The sequence below is a fragment of the Eurytemora carolleeae genome, unplaced genomic scaffold (genome assembly GCF_000591075.1).
Source record: "Eurytemora carolleeae unplaced genomic scaffold, Eaff_2.0 scaffold10, whole genome shotgun sequence".
Classification (NCBI taxonomy): domain Eukaryota; kingdom Metazoa; phylum Arthropoda; class Copepoda; order Calanoida; family Temoridae; genus Eurytemora; species Eurytemora carolleeae.
In genome coordinates, this window is record NW_019396179.1 from 327,922 (window position 1) to 349,479 (window position 21,558).

Genomic DNA, 21,558 nt, shown 5'->3' on the forward strand with positions numbered 1-21,558 from the left:
ATACTATCCTTTGATTCAATAGTAAACTAGTAAATTAATTGTATCCTTTGATTCAATGGTAAACTAGTAAATTATTTAATATCCTTTGATACAATGGTAAACTAGTAAATTAATTGTATCCTTTGATACAATGGTAAACTAGCAAATTATTTGCATCCTTTGATTCAATAGTAAAATAGTAAATTATATACTATCCTTTGATACAATGGTGAATTAGTAAATAATTTACTATCCTTTGATACAATGGTAAACTAGTAAAGTATTTACTATCCTTTGATACAATGGTAAACAAGTAAATTATTTACTATCCTTTGATACAATGGTGAACTAGTAAATTCAATACGACCCGGGGATTCATTGGTAAAATAGTGAAGTAAATTTGATCCTCTGATACTGCAGTTGTAAACTAGAAAAAGCACCTTAACTTTTTTACCCGGGTCTGGGTTAGTTAGTAGTACAAGCGCTACGTTCGGAATCCGGGTAGAAATACAAAAATTCCCCTTAGGATCCGGTTAAAAGTACAAAAGTCTCTTTAGGATCCAGTTAAAATTACAAAAAGTCCCTTTACGATCTGGTTAAAAGTACAAAAGTCCCTTTAGGATCCGGTTAAAAGTACAAAAGTCCCTTTAGGATCCGGTTAAAAGTACAAAAGTCCCTTTAGGATCCGGTTAAAAGTACAAAAAGTTCCTTTAGGATCCGGTTAAAAGTACAAAAGTCCCTTTAGAATCCGGGTAAAAGTACAAAAAGTTCCTTTAGGATCCGATGAAATGTAAAAAACGAACATGATACTTTAAGATTCCGGGTAGGAACACAAACAATTAACAGTGTCTTAAGCTTACCAGAATTATGACTATAAGTTTACCGCTTCAAATGAGATTAAAAAGCCTTGTTAAAGGGACTGTAAGCGTAGTTTCAACTGACCCTCCAGAAATACAGTGGAGTACCATTAAAAGCTCTGCCTTGTCTGATTAACACCTATGAAATAGATATTTATGTTTTAGTTTTTGAAAACTGTTTACTTTTATTTGTGGTTTTTATATAAAAGTGATTAGCCATCTTTTTGCTTCAGAAACAATGAAGAAATTAAACACTTTTTAAACCAGAAAACGACATCTTTCAAATTATAGACCAGTTAAAGATTTAAGATAACATTTGCTTTTAACTAGTTGTGGAGTAAAGTTTGTATATTTAGTCCCACATTTAGAGGATAAATTACTAAGTTTACTCCGCTAATTTAATACTATTTATCTTCAAAACAGTCATTGCTCTAGAATTAAAATTATTTCTGTAATCACAACCAAGCTGAAACAAAAATGCAATTTAATTGCAACAGAAAATAAATAATTTATCTTTCAATCGCGATTTTCTTTTTCTTTGTATTTATATTTATGTTTATAATGGCGTTTTATTATTAAATCCCAATACGTTTGACATCGCTATTTATTAACAATCTTTAGAAATGATGTTTTTCTCACAAGTCAGAATTGACAGATCCTACCCTTAATATAAAAAAACGTTATTGTCGTAAAGTTCGTTAAAAGAAAAAAAAGATTAAGACAAAAAGGCAATTTTTGATATAGGAAATTGGTCCGAATCAACAAAAAAAACGATGATTATATTTTGAGAGAATTTAACCTGTATTTTTACTCACAATTTCATGATCTTGTGTATTGTATAATAATACCTGACTTTTTATTTCAATTATTTGTCTAAGTGAATAATGATATCATACTGGAATTCTCCAACAGTAGGATTAATGCCTTATTTCGTTACCAATTCTAAAAATGAATTTATTTCAAAAATCCTCAGAGGAGAATTTGGTTTTATAGACCTTTAGTTTCGCAAAAAAAATGAATTTTTAGAAAATAATAGCCCCTGGAACCTGGATTGTGAACAACAACAAAGTTTTGATTTCCTTTAGCCCCATTGTGCTTGGCCTTTTATTTTGCCTCAAAATTTTTTTGTTGCCCTAAAATCGTTCATTTTGTAACTGTAAAGCTCTTTTTTTGTATCTAATTATTTGATAGTAGTAGACTAATTTCTCATCGGATAGTTCAAGTTTAAAACATAGATATCGGCAGTGCTTAGGATCCATTTCATTTTGATGCGGATCCGGATCCGAATCCAGGTTACAAACATTCTTAAAGAATTACTGATTTTATTTAGAAAATTAAATATTTTAAAACACTTTCTTCTATTTTCGTTTTTTAAATTGCTGAAACTAGGTGAAGTAAGAGATTTGGAAATTTTTGTTAATCCGATATTAGTTAACAATTTTCATTGAGAGCAACATTTTTGGATTTGGTTGATATTTTCCAGATCCGGATCCAGGAAGCCAAAATGTTTTAGATACAGCGGATCCGGATCAGGATCTTAAGCACTGCTTAGAGATTAGAAAAGGAATTGAGTCTTTGGCACAAACTCAAATTTTCTAATCCCTATATCTTTGTAACCTGAAGGTGTAAACATTTGATATTTCAAATTTGGATTATTTTATCTAATATCATTCATAGTTTGACATATCTAAGGTCTATAACATTGGGTTTCAAAGATATAGGTTTAGAAATTCAGAGTTTGTGACAAAGACTTAATTCCTTTGAGTTGTAAAAATGTGAATTTTACACTGAGAAAATAAAACACATTTCTTTGCACCCTGTAGATTTATATTAATAATACAATTTGGAACTATTTATTTGCACCCTGTAGATTTATATTAATGATACAGTTTGGAACTATATTTATTTGCACCCTGTAGATTTATATTAATGATACAGTTTGGAACTATATTTATTTGCACCCTGTAGATTTATATTAATGATACAGTTTGGAACTTATATTAATGATACAGTTTGGAACTATATTTATTTGCAACCAAAAAAGTTAGTTTTCTTTGTCCTGGGTGTAAAATGAAAAGTATACGAGTTATTGGATCGTAAATTTGAAACCCTTTATAAGATTAACTTTTCTCGTTTCTCGAGATGTTTATATTTCCGAGGATCCTGGTGCATTCAATGATCAAAGATTAAAGTTTGAGTTTAACTCTTTTGAAACGATTTAAATCCTGACTTCCAAAGTTGAAATCCAAGACTGTGTCTGCAAGGATTTATGAATTTGAAATATTTGTTTTTTAAGTCCTTTGTTTCCAAAAAAATGTTTTCTTGATTTAATTTTTTTTTCTGTAAATCTTTTTAAATCAGTATAATCCAATTTGTAAGCATCTTAACCAACCTGAATGAACAATTATTTTATTTCCGCACACTGTATCTTTTAGAAATATCAAGACATTTTGTAGATGCATATCCAGGGTTGTATTTATTTTTGTAAATTTATCCGGGGGTGGGTGGCAAAAATATGAGCTTTCATTGGGTTTTGGGAAAAAATAAAGAAAAAATGAAAAAGGATAAAGGGAAGGGGAAAAGGAAGGGAAAAGGGAAGAGAGAAGGGAAAAGAAAAGGGAAGAGAAAAGGGGGGAAAAGGGAAGAGGGAGGGGGAAAAGGGAAGAGGGAGGGGAAAAGGGGCAAGAGGGAAGGGGAAATGGGGAAGGGAAGGGAAAAAAGCACACAAAAAAACAAAATTAAAAAAACAGCATCAGAAGTGCTTAAAAAATCAGGGGATCTTGAAGTTGAACTTTTTAGTGCACTAAAACGCTCAATTATACTACTAAAATCCAAAAATCCATTATACAAAAAAAATCCAAGGGGGGCTCTGCCCCCTGCACCCCCCCCCCCCCGCAGCTGCAGCAAACTTCTTCCGAAACCTGTAAAATATAGCTGTTTTTAAAGCTGTGGATTTGGAGAAAAAATGTGATTCTAAAAAGACGGGGTGGGGGGGGGGGGGGCAAAATATGAGTCTCACAACTAATATACACCCCTGTTCATATCTGTTTTGAAGAGAATCACTTTTGTCCATTATTTTTTAGTATTTTCTTTTTCAGATGACATTTAGATAGAACTAGATAAATCTAGATATATTTGTTCCAGGGAAATCTTTTTTGATTGGTCCAATCTTTTTTATTAATATGTTTATCATCATTATCATGATCATCATTATTATTATTTAGAAAAAAAATTATTAATAAACCCCAAGAGTACACGTGGGGAAAACCAAGATAAATATAATCGCAAAATTGCATTTTTGTTATTTAATTCTAACATTATTATAATATTTTTTGTTAATGGCTATGGAGTTATTATAATATAATCACATTTATAATTAACATAAAGCAAAAAATGTACTGCTGAAATTTATTAAACAATATTTACTTCATTTGAATAGAATTTAATTTAAATCAATACACTTGACTAAACAAAAGAACGAGGTCACATTTATGCGACTTACTGTTACAAATTTGTGACCTTGTACCTCCTCTAGTTTGGGTTTGACGCATAAGTATGAAGTATATGAGAGCGGAAAATGTTTTAAGATGCATCCAAGAAATTCAAAACATTTTGGTTTTTCCCAATAGCTCTTCAATAAAAGGAAACCATGTAAGATTTCATTCTGACGTGAAATTTTCTTGAGTTTGACGTGACGACAACGATCTGCTTTTTTAATTGAATCGACATGTTGTTTGCGCTGATTTTTATCTACGGAATTTTTTGAATTTAAACCATTAACTAACAAGAATAAGTTAAACCCTGCAAAAAACAAAAAAAAACATTTTGTCTCTTATAATAACACAAGACAGCTTGTTGGATGAATTAGTAAGTACTATTTACAAGGTAGATATAACAAAAAAAATACAAAATAAAGCGTTTGAGAGAAAAAAAAACAATTAAAAACCTCCAAAAATAGAAGTTGTGGGAGTATTTGGAAGTAACCGTTAACGAAACGGCTAGAAAAAGTTGGAACGTGACCAGCCCTACGGCCTCCATAGTGACTCAACAAGAATAATCATGATTAAATAGTTATTTTTTCTTTGTGGTCGGTTAGAATGAGAAAAAATAACAAGTAAAATCATTGCAATCAAAACTATAAAATTGAATCAAGGAAATGAAAAAACTTACATTACCTTTCTGGAAAATATTAAACTAGCTGAAGGGCCCGGCGTTGCCCGTTAAGAAAAATTGAAAGAAAAAAATTTCGAATTTTTTAGCCTATGACACCACCCGGCCACCTATGAGTGTCCACAAAAAATTTAGCCCAATCGGTCCAGCCGTTTGGCCGGCTATANTATTTCAGTATTTTACTCTAAAAACGATTTTAGGTTCAAAATTAGCGCGCCCGCTTAACGAATCAGAAAACGGGTTTAAGATTTCAATTGCAATTTAATGAAGTGCGGGAAGAAAGTAATTTTATATGATTTTAATGCCATAAATTGTTATGAAAAAGGTGGAGAACCGGATAAAAGATGGACAGGAAAAACTAAGAACTTATAATCTTAGCAATTCTGAAATTTTTATTGATTTTGGTTTTATTATATATTATTAGCGTGATAAGTCGTAAAGTCATAATTATGTCATTGTTCATCTGCAAAATCGATATTTCTTATCTTTTCACTCTTATCTATAATTTGATAAGATGATTAAGCTTGTTTGTTTATGAGTATGATATCCTGTACAATGCTTATAATCCTCAAACATATTTACAAAAATTTTATTACATAAATCAAAAAGGTTTTTTTACCACCTTTTGGCCAACATTTACCGTCCCATGTAATTCCCTACTTTGGGACCTTCAGTTACTTTACTTTTATTTAGAGAATTAAGTAAAATAACTACCCGCTTATTTTTATGAAAAAATTGGTGTTTTTTTAACTCAAAAGACGATAAAATAAATTTTCGGAAATTTTAAATCTTATCTAACCACGGGTTCCCTTGACCAATTTTTCCTACACTCATTCCGCTCTTCACTCTAGATATGTTGTAGGCCTAATTATTCTTGGTGAAGAAAAATTCCCTTATCTTTCTTTTAAATTAGTTGTAAATACTGAAAATGTCAAAAATTGTTTTATGTTATGCAGGACGGTTAAAAAATCACAGATCCACATAAAGCTTGTACGACTGATATCATCGACGTGAATTATGATTTTTTAGATGACAAATTTTACTGTTGTAAAAATCAGAATTTATAAACTTATTAAAGAAAATGGTTAAACTTACATGCATGAAATTCTACAATAGACTTCTCTTCGTCAGAGTCCGGGTAAACGATATTGGGGAGTTCCTCATGCTCATTGATCGCCTCGTACACCTAGAGTACACACAGTACTGTACAGCTGACAGTGAACACTCCCGCATTTGGCGGATTTCTTGCACGCACCCCAGTGAAGAAAAATGATAATGAAACATTTTGCTTTTGCTCATCGTATGTTGGAGGGTAGTATTANGAGAAAATATTAGATTTTTTAGAAGGAAAACTAATGACGGACAAAAGCAAGTGCAAATAAACTGTTTTTAATATCTAAACCTTAACATAAAAATAAAACCTAAGACCAAACATAATAAAACTGAATAAATTATTATATTATGAAATATTCTCAATCAGCTAGTTTCGAACGTACAACTTGAACTAAAATTATGAACCTAAAAAGCTTAAACTTTAATTAAATATATATTTAAAGAAGTTCCTAAAACAAAACTATATCTTTTATGTTTAAATACAATGTGTAAGGTGTTCAGTATATGGATTTAATCGAAAAAAGTTGTAGTTAATTCAAAATTATATTTTAATAAAAATGCGTCAGTGCGTCATACAGGGTGTCCCAAAAAACATGGGAATTCAGTGACGAATTGGATATCGTCTTTGTTATGAATTAGCATTGTAATACCTAATTTCAAAAGCCTTAATATTATTATGTCTGCTACAATTTAATTTATGGAAAGGGTAAATGGCTGTAAAGATGTGTCTATAATGTCTCGCAAGTTGATCAGTGAAGACGGACAATTTTCTTGTTTTACTAAGTACAACTGTTTGCAGTCAAAACATAAACAAACAAAATGTGAACATATCAGACGAAATTCTTACAGATTACAGCTTTCTCAGTAGGTATCACTATTCTAAATCAAAGAATCAATTAAAAAGACGATATCGAATTCGTCACTGAATTCCCATGTTTATTGGGACACCCTGTAGAATAGATTCATGAAATGTTTTAAAACTTTTCGAGAATCAATTCTCTTTTCTTCAAGAATTTTTTTTTTCCAATTGCAACCCATTACAAGTGATTAAATAAAATATAATATTTCTTAAAGATCATGCTCATCTTTCAGCCTGTTGTTGACATATCGTTGATTTCGATTTTATTCACTAAAAATGTCAACAAAATAAGAAATTATATGACTAAAGGACCAAAGAAAGCGATGGTATAATAAAACTAAAAAAGTAAGATTCTAGATTTTTTAAAGATTCAAATACAAAATTCAAGCAAAAAACTTAAGTATTCTGAAATACTCTAAAAAAACTATTTATTGAAAGTTTATAATTTTTACTATTAAAAATGTCGTGCAACCAATAACAAAATGAGAAAAATAAGAATAAAATTAGATCAAGAAAAACAAACTATTTTTTTTTGTTATTAAAAAATAGGATTCAAATTTTTCTCATCTGTCCGTAGATCCCTAGAACATAAAAACAAATAAAAAACGAAGTTTAGAACATGAAGACGACATGCATCTATCCTACTACCTTGAGAACACCATCCTCGGATAGTTTAGAGGTTAGACCTCCTAAACCCTGGAGAAAACTCTTGTTAGAAATAAGAAACCAAAACCGTTGAAAAACTGTTAATTCCTAACAATGCCAGTTAACGGCATATGAACGATATCGAATCAGGTCGAAACTTACGTATATTTAATCCATTCGAGAAGCACTTATTCAACATTTTTAAATTCCAACAAACTTAACCTCTTTTTGGATATCTACAAAACTTCTTTTTGGATATCTACAAAACATCTAATGCTTTTTACCTCCTCGGATGCTAAACGAACACTGATGCATCTATTCATGTTTACAAATTCCACCCAGAGAGAACTGGTTTCAATATGTACGCAGAGTATACGCTACTGCAATTAACTTTCCTTGCATTATAATCTTGAGAAAACCTAAATTTTGACGCGAAATACAGCCTTCCCCACTAATCAGGATAATTTTATCAAAGGAAATGATAGATCTCGTCTTTTTGAGATCTATTATGTGAATTTTACAAGGATTACCATTTGAAAAACGATAAAATACCCTTTTTTGACCTTTAAAATTCACTGGAGATATAAAGAATCTCTTTGTAATTTTTTAAGATACCAAAAAGTAGACCTTACTTTGGAAAGTTTTGGAGTCATGCACTTTTTTATACAGACATTTTCAAAGATTAAAGACGATCTGAAAGCCGGCTCATGTTCGGTGGAAGATCTGTATCGTAAAACTGTCCAACCCTCTGTTTACGAAGCTATACAATATCTACCCTAACACATACACAAACTAAGGGTTGTGCTAAGTGTACATAAATTAAATCGATAGAATTAGGAGATTTCCATTCAGAGGCGTACACAGGAATTTTTCTAGAAGGGGGGGGGGAGCTACAATGTACAATCATTTATCGAAATTGTACACTGTACAGAAGCAACCTTAAAGGGACTGGCGTCGAAATTTCAAGTGATCCTCCAGGCCTGTCCGATTCCGGTTAAAAATGATGCTGTTTTCTATCTGAAAAATGATAATTTCCAATTGTGATATTAAAGTGATTTCGGATTTATGCTGGAAATTTTGAAATTCCGCCGATAGTCCCGTTAATCCAGCTTTATTAAGCGTTCAAACCTTTCTCGTCTCGGATTCAGTTAAAAGTCAAACAACATAAGATTTGAGGGTTTTCATTTTATTTTATTTTTTGAAGGTTAAATTAGAAGAGTCCTTTTTAATAAAAAAATATCCCCCTTTGTATTCTTCCATGATTTTTACTTTAATTAAAAATATTTTCACATTAACAATTTCATATTTTATATAAAATTAAAGTTACGGAGAAAAAGTTCAAAATATTTATAAAAAGAATATCTAAACCTTCCCCCCCCCCACATCCAGGGTTTGCTTGTATACGTAGGTGTGCATTATACAATCAAATCCCATTTTACTTGGAGTTTCTTAAACTAATTACAAATACTACCTCTTAAACTGGCATAAAATTAAAATAGTTTTCTAAAATCAAACAAAACTTACATTTTCAAAGAATAGAGAATCAAGCATTGCTCTGCAACAGTGTGCAAGTGCAGTTGAATAGTGTGCAAAACAGTTTCAAGATCTCAAACCGTGAATTCACTGCCTTCATAGTCAAAGGAGTTTACATATTGGAATATAAGGGTCTCTCCGCAGTTTTAGAATATTCTTTATATGGTTTATTCAGAAAAAGTTGGTACGCAGGATATCAAAAATCTGAGGTCTAAGATAATTTTAATAAATTAAGAGTTTTAGGAAACTGCGCAGGTTTAGGCAACTATGTTGATGACTCAGGTAAATGGAATAGTGTTTTCGTTTCGTATATAGAAATATATATATATATATATATACATATANTAGAAGAGATAAAGGTTCTACGTAGTCAAGGATAATCTCAGTAGATAGAAAAGCTTGAAAGAATATATGTAGAAGAGATAAAGGTTCTACGTAGTCAAGGATAATCTCAGTAGATAGAAAAGCTAGAAAGAATATATGTAGAAGAGATAAAGGTTCTACGTAGTCAAGGATAATCTCAGTAGATAGTAAAGCTTGAAAGAATAAATATCTTCTCTGTAGCCTAGAATGTTGGGTTAAAAAGTTCAAATTTTTTAAATGTAAATTCAAAGTAATTTAAAGATAATAACATTTCACTCGGACCTTAAATTGAGTTTTTACCACAAACTCAAAATTTCGAATCCATATATCTTTGCAACCTGATGATGTAAATCTTTGATATTTCAAACCTAGACTATCTAATCCAACAGAATGTATAGTTTCAAAGGTCCAAAACATTGGGTTGTAAAGAAATCTATGGATAAAAAACTGAGTTAGTGACAAAAACTCAATTCCTTCCATGGTTAGTTTGGTTATGAACTAACAACTTTATTTAATCCTAAATTAAAAAAATCAGAGGGTTTTTGTTAGGTTTTGTTAAATATGATTATATATGATCCGACTATAAACAAGAAGAAGAAAACTAATAGGGTTAATGAAGAGGAAGCATAGGGAAGGAATTCTTCCCTGGGATTAAATCTACTTACTTCTCTCAGCTTAGTGCTCATCCTGGAGCCGGGTTGTATTCTTCGTCCTCCCGTCATATCCCTGGTAGCTCCGATCCTATACCAGATACGGGACTTAGGCTGGGAGTCCACAACCTATGTAAAAATTATTACATAAGACCCTTTTCGTAAAATTAAACTAAGGGTGGTGCTTTTGTGACTTAAATCTTTAATTCTACTTTTCCCGTCGATGGCTTTACCTTAGACGCAGAACACCTTATAGGGAGTGTTTGCGAAAAATGAAATGTGGTATATGCTACTTTGGTTTCGATAGCTACTAATTTTACTTCTATCTATATACCAGCTTTCATTTTTCGCAAACACTCCCTTTAAAGGTGCAAAGAACAATACAATTTCCCGACTTAAAGTGTGTCCACTAGATGTTGATTCCGGTGCTAAGCGATATTCCATGATCAAAAGTTGTATCCTCTGTGTGACTTTTAATTATTTTTATAGAAATCTTTTGATAAATATAAATGAAATTGAGTCTTTGTCACAAACTTAAATTTTCAAATCACAATATCTGTGTAACCTTTTGGTGAAAACCTTTGAAACCTCAAACACTTTAAATTTGTGATCCAACATAGTTTTAAATATCTAAGATCTACTCGTACAACATTTGATTGGAAAGATAAAGGGATTAGAAAATCAGAGCTTGTGGCAAAGACTCAATTTTTAAAAAGTTAAATTTAAACACACAGGTGCCGCAATAATACAAAAAATATAATTATTTTTCTAATTGTCATTTTTTAAACTTTATAGAATCAAACCCACATTAATTTTGCATCTTTATTCCGCAAAAGCTTCTTTTGCTTTCATTTGTGGAATTTTTATTGATAAACGTTCAGAGATAGTGTTATATACTTCTTATCAGTTCTTGAACCAAATGAAATGTGTTAATGAAACCGGAGATGATTAGGTGTAAGATAGCATGTTGGATTTTATTGATTTATAAAGATAAATACAAGAAGAGGAGAACCAAAGTTATTAAACAATTAAAGTTCAACATTATACGCACCAATATATATATATGTAAACTGAAAGGATAGGGTTTATACCTACAATAGGCTAGTTCGTAGCCTGTGGCATATTTAATATCGCGGAATTTTTTTCCAAAATATATGTGATTTTTTTTGGTCACGTTTTAATCTATTTTAAATTTTATTTGGCTATTTGTGCAAAACATTGCTATACCCACTTTTTTACTTTTTTACTCCAGTGTATATACATTAAAGTATATATAAATATAGCAAAAATATCAGAATATCAAATGCCAAATGATCAAATGCCTAATTATGGAGTACGAATTAGTGGCCAATTTCTTAGAGACGCTCTACCATAGGTAGAACCATAATCACACTATGGTTACGCTTTACCAGAGCAGTGTAGATAGATAGATGCAACCTATAGTTGTACCTATGGTTAAATAAATAAGAAATTGGCCATAGGTCTACAAGCTAGAAATGTAAACAAATCAGAGAAAAATAAAAACAACTGATTGTACGGCATTGTTCATCTCAAAATTGGTTAAATGTCAACAACAAAGAGTAAACAAAGACGAGACGATAAGAGATAAGAGAAGAGAAGAAAAGAGATAAGAGAACAGAAGAATATAGAAGAGAAGACAAGAAAAGACAAGAAAAAAGAACAGAAGAAAGGAGAACAGAAGAAAATAAATAGAAGAGAAGACTAGAAACTAGAAGAGAAGAGAAAGAAGAAAAATAGATTGCGTGAAAGGGAGAGTTTGCATTTTACAGATGTTTTATCATAAAAATATGTAATAAAGAATACCTTAAACTTTAAAATTAACTTTATTGTAAAATTGTATATTATTGAAAAAGAATAGCTGTCCTAACTGTTTAGCGTACATTTTTTTGATCACTTAAAGATTTTTGATCATTTGGCATTTGATAATCTAATATTTTTGCCATAAAAATTGTTTTAGAAAAATCAATGAAGTAATATACTATATACTGGATTTTAATTCTTTTGTTTTTAAACTTAGAGTCGAGTTCCCGCGTTTATTTGACGTTGCACCTTTAATGTTTAAACCAAAAACTAAACAGTTTTCCAAGATTTTAACGATGTATTATCCAAAAAAAGGAAATTATCCACTCTACAGGTTATTTATATGCAAAATATATTTTTTTTAAAATTATTTTAAGTTCTTGAGAAATCCTTGGTTTGAGTTTTAATGGTGGATTAAAACTCAAATATTCAGTTTTAAAACTTTCTGCAGTTGTGCTTTACACTTTCTGTATGTAGTATAGTTCAGGGTGTAAATGTTCAGTTCTCTGAAAAATGTAAGTATGCATGTAAGGATGATCGAGTGTAACTAAAATAAATATTGAACATGTTACACTTGGGTATGGGTAACAAAAACTTATCTCTCAGATTGAAATTTTACAATTTTTGGACGAATAGAAATCAAAATAGTTAGAATCCTTTATTTCTAATTAAATTCCCCATGATATTGATTTACCTTCGACGCTGCGATAACAGCAGCATCCTCATCACTGAGCTTGGTGTTCTTCTTGATTTCCCTGATGAAGGAGACGAGGGCTGTCTTGTTCACTTTACCATCCTGGAAGTAGTCCTGGGACTCCAGCATTCCTTCCGCTAAAAAAAGGAACTAGTAGGCATACCATAACATAAATGGAAGACGACAACCATAAATATTCAGAAAAATCCGCAACCCTTTTGTGTACACTGTACACTAAAGTTTACAATTCAATTGTGAAATTTTGAAAAGTAGTTGCGAATTTTTTCTACAGACAAAAAATGGAAGAATTCTACATTCTACATCTAAGTTTATAAGTTTATAAAAAATGATTTGATTTACACTTAAAGCAATTGATAATTCTTATTAAAACATTTTTCTATTTACTAAACTGTATTATCTTACCGAAATGCAAATAAAAAATGTACAAAAATTCCTTACAAATGTTATTCATTTTCAACACACTTGTTAATATTTTACAGAAAATATCTACATACAAATATCATAAATGGATCTATAACTTATTAGATTTCCTGATATTCGCTCCCCCCCCCCCCTTACATAGCCCTATTCTTGGAAATCTAATTCTTATAGATTCATTTACTAAAAGGAACTATAAGTATACATATATCTTTGCAACCTGATGATGTAAACCTTTGATTTTTCAAAACCCCCCCCCCAGCAGGAATAGGGTTAACACAAATTCAAATATGTTAATCTCTATATCTCTGCAACCAGATGGTGTAAAATATGAAAGGTTTACGACATAAGGTTGCAAAGATTAGAAAAATAGATTTTGTGGCGAGTAATCAGTTCCTTTGTCAAGGACTATAATAGTTATCAATAATCTACTGTGACTAAAAAAAAAGAAACAAAAAATCTAATTTTTTGCGCCAAAAAGTACGTTTTTTCTAATAATTGTGATTTTTCATAATGTATGACTAGAGACATCAAGTGAAGAACTATTGTATAGACATTTTTTCCTGAGCATGCAATCTCAGAGAAAAAAATATGAAATTTAAAAAATATGTTTGTTTTTGTGCTCTGGCTTACCTTGAGACTTATTGCCGCGGCCTTTGTTAAAAAAGAAGATTGAATCGTATGAAAACATTAAATATAATATTTGTATATTTTGGTATTAAAAACCAACACTAATTTTGGTGAGGGGGGGGAGGGGATCTTCTTTCTCAGATTGCACGTTTCTTTCTCCCCCCTGTTTCCGATATAAAAGTACATATTTCCGTTTACTGTTTAGCACTGATTGGAAGATTGACAGATAGATAGATGTTATCGCCGTTGCAATTTCTATTGGTTCTAAATCGTCACAAAGTAGTTACTGAACCTTGATCAGACGCTACCGGAAAGAGGAACCAAGGACTCAACCGTTCAAAGTTTTAGGAAGGAGTAGGTGCGCCAGTGGAAGGCAATGCTTTTACAACATATTCTTCATAAAAATAATCTATATGTATGCGGGTGGAAAAAAGTACAAAGTAGAGTGAATGAGGGGGGAGGTGATACGGAGAAAGTATTGTAAATATTTAATAACGGGTTTTCCCGTCAGCAGTAAAGGTTAGGCATTGAACGAGAATCAGGACTGGTTTGGATTAAACTGGTTTAGGAAAATGGCGGAAAAACTGGTTTTTTGATGTTTATGGAAGGATGTTTGTCGTTTGATAAACTGGTTTTTGACGAAGTTGAAAGGACTGTACGCATAATTTCAAAGCAAAGGCGGCAAGGTAACTGGTAAAAAAGTTCATGGAAAATAGTTTCCGTTAAAAGTCCTAAAATTTTGCACAAAAATAGTCCTTTTATTAAAAAGTCTCTGGAAATAAAATCCTACCAATTCGAGACTTTATTTTCTAGGACTTTTTTCTGGCTCCAGATTTTATACAAAAAAGTCCTTTAACAAGTGAAAATGCGCCATGGTAAAAAGTCCTAGTTGTAAACATCCTTACAATGATCGTTGGTTTTCAGCGGCTTGTTATTAAAACACCACTAGCCATATACATATAATATGCAGATACTGGAAAAAGGGCTTTTTTTTCGGAAAAATATTTTCTAAACAAAAAAATATAAAATATATTTGTTACATATGTAAATATTTATCACAAGCGTAGTTAGCATTTCCTTTTGCATTTTATTTAAGAATATGAAACTAGCCCTGTATATGATGTCATTTACATAGTACACTTGCACGCGGAATTATATACAGAACCTTTTTTAGGACTTTTTTCTGCAGACTTAAATTACTGAGTTCAAATTTCCCGAGACTTAGGACTTTATTTCTAGGCTTTTCCTCGGATTTATTTTCTTCAGGACTTTTATTCCAGTAATGTTTTTTTTCCTGAGACTTAATTGACAGCCCCCATATTATTTTAGGAAAAAAACTTAACGAGTCAGTAAACCGACTGTATCTTTCTCATATTTGGTCAGATTAAAGTTTCAAAGGAACGATTGTAAATCGGGAATTGCTATCTGAGCATTGAGGGTCACTTAAAATTACACTTACAGTCCCTTTAAAGCGATATTTTGCCAAAACTGGGAAAAGAACAAGTTTAGATCAAATATGAGTTGTAAAAGAGCAAGACAATGCGTAAAATGTACTGCACGTTACAAAACATTACAGAGAAATAAGGTTAATAATTATTCAAGGGCGTACACAGGCTGTGTGATATAGGGCTAAGCCTCCATAGAAAAGGAAAACAATATGATTTCCTGGGGGGGGGGGGGGTAAATTCCTGTAAACGCCCCAGAACAATTTACTTTGCTAATAGATCCAGAAAAAAATTTTGTTTAAATTTGTTAAATTTGCCAGAACTTGTGTAAGATAATGTTAGTTGTCAAACAAAATGTTATTAGCACAGAAACCAGTTTTAAAACAAGAAGTCTTTTATTCATATTTGTAATACGTTACCTTACAAAGGAATTGTGTCTTCTCCGTAGACTCAAATTTTCTAATCCCTATATCTTTGCAGTCTGATGGTGTAAACCTTTGAAATTTCAAACTTTGATTATTTGATCTCAGAGAATTCATAGTTTGAAATATATAAGGTCTATGACACTGGGTTGCAAAGATTTACGGATTAGAAAATCAGAGTTTGCGTATCGTATTAATAATATGAAAAGTCTCTTTCAATATACTTGGGTCTGTTTATGCAAGTTTTCAACGCTCAAATTACACTCGTAATAATTCTTTTTATACAAATTTTAAAAAAATCTAACTATAGCTCTTATTTTTGAAAACTTGCGTTCAGTCTCTTTTAAGGGATTGCTCAGATATTTGAGAATGTTGATTGCTACCAATTTTTGAGAAAATTATGAATTTAGGCATTGACAAAGAAACCAACCTAAAGGCAGATACAGAAGTGATAATTTGAATCCCTTGTTTAATATTTAGTGCTTTAAACTTTATCAAAATATCTGAACAATCCCTTTATTTTATTTTTTTGTTAGTTCTATATCTATCCAAACTCAAGCTCAGCTAACCACCAGGGTTAGAACAACTACAGTATTAGGTGAACTTTCCACCAGGGTTTAACCAGCCAACCACCGGGATTAGGAAAACTATCCACCAGGGTTAGGACAGCTAACCAGGGTCAAATCAGCCAACCACCAGGATTAGTCCAACTATCCACCAGTGTTAGTCCAACTATCCACCAGGGTTAGTCCAACTATCCACCAGGGTTAGTCCAACTATCTACCAGGGTTAGTCCAACTGTCCACCAGGGTTAGTCCAACTATCTACCAGGGTTAGTCCACCTGTCCACCAGGGTTAGTCCAACTGTCCACCAGGGGTGCCTAAAAAGATGAATATACTTACACTCACCGGATCTGAAGTTGCCGAGTTCAATCTGCCGTTGTTTATCTGCAGCAGCTGCCGGGGACTGGCAGAACAGGACGTTTAACCAACCCTTGTCCGCCGCATACGCCACGAGGACGAGGATAGGGAAGAAGAGGAAGGTAAGGGCGGCCTCCCAGACCTCGATCAGGTTCTAGAGTAAAGAAAGATACAGATACAGATACAGATACAAGATGTACTTTACAGATAGATTATAAACGTGTGATAATCTAAGAAAGTAATTTTATACATGCGAAATAAAAACACGAACCTATTCAAAACAAAAATCAAAAAATTATTTTAATAAAGCAGAATTAGGCAATTGTTTTTACTTTGGAATAGAAACATGTTTTACAGATCTTTTAACTTATGGAGAATATTTTTGAGAACAAAATCATTAATGATGCATCTTGTTTATCAATAGAAATATTTCCGCCTCTCCTTGCTAACTAGTTCTTCATATTATAGATGGTGCTTGATGCATGTATGTATTGTATGCATGAGCTGGTTGTAAGAGTCTCCCACGCACAAATCATTAAACCAAGTGCATCCATATAAGCCGTGCCTATAAACATGTGTCAGAATCCACACCGATCCAAACAACTTTGAAAACTATGCATCAAGTATTGAAACCGGACCGACTTTGAAGGATCGCCTAACTAGCCTTTGGTTTGATTATCCTAACCAATCTTATCGACTTTTTTTGAAGCCTTCTATATGAAGATTTCATTGCTGGATGCAAAGTGTTTGTTTCACTGTGATCTTGCCAGGCCGCATTTGTTCCTTAAAACGTCATGGGTCTAAAATGGGTAGCCGGACTGGACGGTACGACTGAATACATATACAGAACTTTCATAGTGGTGTGTTTGTTTAGAGTTCTAAAAGAATATTTGGCAAGATCCTGAGTAAATAGGCTTATTTTAATTTTCATTGAACGCCTTGTTATAGTTTTCAACTTTATTATTAAACATTAAACCTTTTAAATACATTTCAAATAAACAGAAAATGGCAGTCGCAACTCGCTAGGTATTTAAGATACAAGTCGTTTCAAAGGCTTCAAAGATAGATAGATAGATAAATATATAGACATATAGATAGATAGCTATATATATAGAGAGATAGATAGATAGATAGATAGATAGATTAAACTAGTTATAATAATAATAATAATAATAATAATAATAAAAATTAAAAAACAAAATGACAATATAATTATATTTTTTAAATTGATTATGATAATTTGTTCAATTTACAAATGATAAAATAAATCAAGGTACTAATGCAAGGAAAGTTAATCAGAGGTGTAGGCATTTGTTGTACTGCAGTTCACTGTCTTTGGGCGGAAAAGTAAACACAAGACGGATGTCACAGCCTGACAGGGAATCCATTTTCACAAAAAAAAAATCAATGAAATATTCTGGCTATAGGAAACTATTGTGTGAATTTTCAAAATTATCAAAATTCGATGCTTTTAACCTCCTCGGATACTAAACGAACACTAATGCATCTATTCTTGTTTACAAAGTCCGCCCAGAGAGAACTGGTTTCAATGTGTACGCAGAGTATACGCGACCGCAATTAACTTTCCTTGCATTATAACCTTGATAAAAATTAAATACTACCTCTGATACATAGACAAGAACAATAAGGAGCCAGATGTACGCAAATATGGAGAATACTGCGGTGACGCAGAACACGGTGAAGTTCTTAATTCTAAAAAATGCGTATTGTGCGTTAAAAAGAATATTTTCTTCTCTGAATGCAGTCTGACTGTGTTTTCTAAGTTTTGAGAAAATGTGGAAATTTCAAAATTACTTTTGTTGGAACCTTTCCATAAATTTACTTTTGCAATTTTCTGAAATTGCACAAATGTTTCAAGTACTTCTCCTGAAGGGATTGTCGACACAATCTTAGATGACCCTTCATTAAAAGAGTATATATTTACATATATAGATATATAATTGATTTATTGTATGCACTATAGATATATGCGAAACCAAACCAATTAATGTGCGATCCAAAAAACAAAAATCTCATATATTTATGGTAATGACTATAAATATTTTGGTATATATTTGTAAATTTCAAGTGTTTTTTTGACAAGCATATATTTATAGTGTTTACTATAAATCAATATATATATATATGTATATGTATATATATTTCAAAGAATTTTAACTACTGAGGATCGTCATGATAGACGTGAAACATTATGTTTAGCATAATTCTTTTTTAATAAAAAATGTGAAGTTAAAAACTGAAATATATATATATATATACCCTTTAAAAAATAATTATGGAGATATTTATTAATTGCTGTTTTCATAATCAAATGATTTACAGATTTATGCAGCAAAGTGACTTACAAAATTTACAAATTTACGAGAATAAAAAAAAAGAACCGTTATTAACAACGCATGTAACTTTTTTAATATATGATGAAATTTCATTGACAGTCCCTTTAACAGGAGTAATTTTATTAAATTTACTCTCCGAACCTTCTTGTTTCTCCGTCCGGGATCCCTACTATGCAGACAGCGCTGATGGCGAGTAGATTGAAAGCGGCTGAGCCGACTATAGTTCCAGGTCCAAGTTTGTCCGCCTCGAAATTGTTTCCAACAACTCCAATGATCGCCAGCAAGATCTCAGGGGCCGAGGATCCTACAAATATTATATGTTATTTCCGTCCTATATTCTTTGAGTCCTAAATTCTATTCGGTTTATATTCTCCCCTTCCTAAACATTCTTTCCGCCCTATATTCTCTCCGTCCTTAATTCTCTCCGTCCTATATTCTCTCCGTCCTATATTCTCTCCGTCCTAAATTCTCTCAGTCCTTAATTCTCTCCGTCCTTAATTCTCTCCGTCTTTAATTTTCCCCGTCCTATATTCTCTCCGTCCTACATTATTTCCCGTTTTTTATTTTCCCCGTTCTATAATCTCTCCGTCCTACATTCGTTCCCGTCCTAAATTCTCTCCGTCTTTTACTTTCCCCGTCCTATATTCTCTACGTCCTACATTATTTCCCGTCCTACATTATTCCCCGTCCTATGCATCCTTTCCGTCCTATATTTTTATAATCCTTAATCCTTGATCTTTTCCTTTTTCATTTTTTTCCGTTCTATATTTTTCCCTCTTGTATCCTTTCCATTCTTTATCTTCTCTTTCCAATCTATATTCTTTCCATCCTTCATTCTTAAATCCTTTATATCTTAGTCGTACTACAGTCTTTCAACATCCTTACTCATTTCTGTATTCCGCCTGATATCATATACATAATTATTTATTTGTACTTTTTGCCAATAAAAGTCATCCATTCTTTACTGTATATCCTCTTCCGTTTTCTTACTCGCACCGTAATTTAATCATAGTCTCAACATTTTTTATCTTTTTCCTTTTTTCTGTCATCTCTACTTTCCTCTCTTTTTCCTTTTATCTGTCATCTCTACTTTCCTCTCTTTTTCCTTTTTTCTGTCATCTCCACTTTCCTCTCTTGATTATCTAGCTATCTTATTTCTCTCTATGTATTAAAATCTATGACGTAATTTTATTACGTGTAATCTGAGATTTCAAAGTTTATTATTTATCATGAAAAAAAACTTTTGTTGTGTATTTAAAGAATGAATAACCTCTCAATCTTTAATGTAAACTGATAAGAACAAAATTACAAATCCGCTTGGAAATAAGTCTGAATTTTTTATTTTTAAAATGTTTTATTTTAGAAAAAAAAACTCTAAACTTTTAAGCTTTTAATTCCTAATTTTTAAAACTGATTATTCAAGAATTACTAATGTTTGAACAAGTCGGATTGAGTCAACTGAAACATCCGTCCTGCGCCTTGAATTACTCTGATAATTCCAAGAACAAATTTTAATGTTAGTCCGAACCTGGAATCAAAAGATTGCAACAAATTTGCAATTCAAGTTGTCAGTTGGCACACCTGGGTTCAGAACCAGGAAGAGAAATCCTAAACCTTTGAATATTCGTTGCCTTGTAACTTACAACCTTAAAGCGACTATTGACGTCTATTCATGTGATCCGACTCCATTCACACAGGTACCCTTTCGTCTGATTAAGGAGGACGGAGACAAACTTATTTTTCCAGCTGAAAGTTAAATGCAGATAAATTCGAGTGTACAGTGTACATCCCTCTTGCCAGTGCACATTTGATTTTCCGGGACAAAATTTTCATCTAGAAAATGAGGATAAAAGGTACTGAAGAGGGTCTCTCGAAATCACGTTTACAGTCCCTTTAAACCATCACAAATCTAACTTTAGGTTTATCAATTACAACTTAGGTTCTTGCAAGGTTTCCGGGTTCTCAAAATTCATAAGCAATTTTTCCTTTCAAATTATAACTCTGACTCCCCCTAAACCTTACTAAACCGGGTTGATATTTTAACAGGTAAGGAACTAACCTAGAGCCATAAGAGTAAGGTTAGCCACAGTTCCGTTCCAGATCGGCACCTCAATTATATCATCATCTTCTCCCCCGGGTCCAGCGATCCTGATCTTCTTAGTCGCGGAGGTTATCTTCTCAATCGCGCACATAAATATATCCGCGATTATGGATATACCCAGGAAACTAAAATAAAAAAGATTTAGCGATTTCGATTAAAAAAAATAAATAAAAATATATTAAAAGGAAATGTCGGCGTAATTCAAAGTGATCCCCCAATAGAGCTGCAGTTCCCATTCACAATGGCACACTTTAAACCTTTAGATGCGCACAATTAAGCATCGTTCCGCCATCTTGAAAAGTGTAAAATTCTGACAAATTCCTTCCTTATCCCGGGTGTATAAATACGCAAGAGAAAAACACGGTTTTATTCATCTTTGTGTTCAGATGAAGGCTAAAAGGGTACCGTTGTGAATAAAGCATGCCACTTTTATATGGAGGGTCACTTTAAACCAAAAACTTTGTTTACATTTAAACTGTACTGCAGCTGAAGGAGGAATGTAAATAATCTATCCTGAGAAGCATTGAGTTGATTTTGTTTATCGTATATGTAACCCACAG

At 32.1% G+C, this 21,558-nt stretch overlaps 1 protein-coding gene across 4 annotated transcripts; it reads right to left on the bottom strand.

Annotated features, from left to right (window-relative positions):
• Positions 1 to 6,063: 6,063 nt before the first annotated feature.
• Positions 6,064 to 21,154, bottom strand: LOC111697344 (sodium/calcium exchanger 1). Of its 4 annotated transcripts, XM_023467312.1 has the most exons (9): positions 20,957 to 21,154; positions 19,039 to 19,201; positions 18,163 to 18,253; positions 16,529 to 16,694; positions 13,756 to 13,776; positions 12,685 to 12,821; positions 10,185 to 10,298; positions 7,627 to 7,674; positions 6,064 to 6,192 (listed from the first exon to the last, which is right to left on the bottom strand). In XM_023467312.1, exons 1-9 carry the CDS (start codon positions 21,087 to 21,089, stop codon positions 6,079 to 6,081), a joined length of 987 nt encoding a protein of 328 aa, XP_023323080.1. In that variant the 5' UTR covers positions 21,090 to 21,154; the 3' UTR covers positions 6,064 to 6,078. The 4 variants fall into 4 exon arrangements, with proteins under 4 accessions (XP_023323080.1, XP_023323082.1, XP_023323083.1 ...); XM_023467314.1 differs by lacking the exon at positions 13,756 to 13,776; XM_023467315.1 differs by lacking the exon at positions 7,627 to 7,674 and having other exon boundaries at positions 20,957 to 21,153.
• Positions 21,155 to 21,558: the final 404 nt, after the last annotated feature.

Bases quoted from the DNA above. Each gene is read 5' to 3' on its own strand.
- LOC111697344 (XM_023467312.1), bottom strand. From the start codon at position 21,089: ATGTGCGCGATTGAGAAGATAACCTCCGCGACTAAGAAGATCAGGATC. The intron at 16,695-18,162 runs GTAGTATTTAAT...TCTTTACTCTAG, and splicing joins TTCTTGTCTATGTATCAGAG to AACCTGATCGAGGTCTGGGA. The intron at 12,822-13,755 runs GTAAGCCAGAGC...TCCTTTTTTTAG, and splicing joins CCGCGGCAATAAGTCTCAAG to CGGAAGGAATGCTGGAGTCC.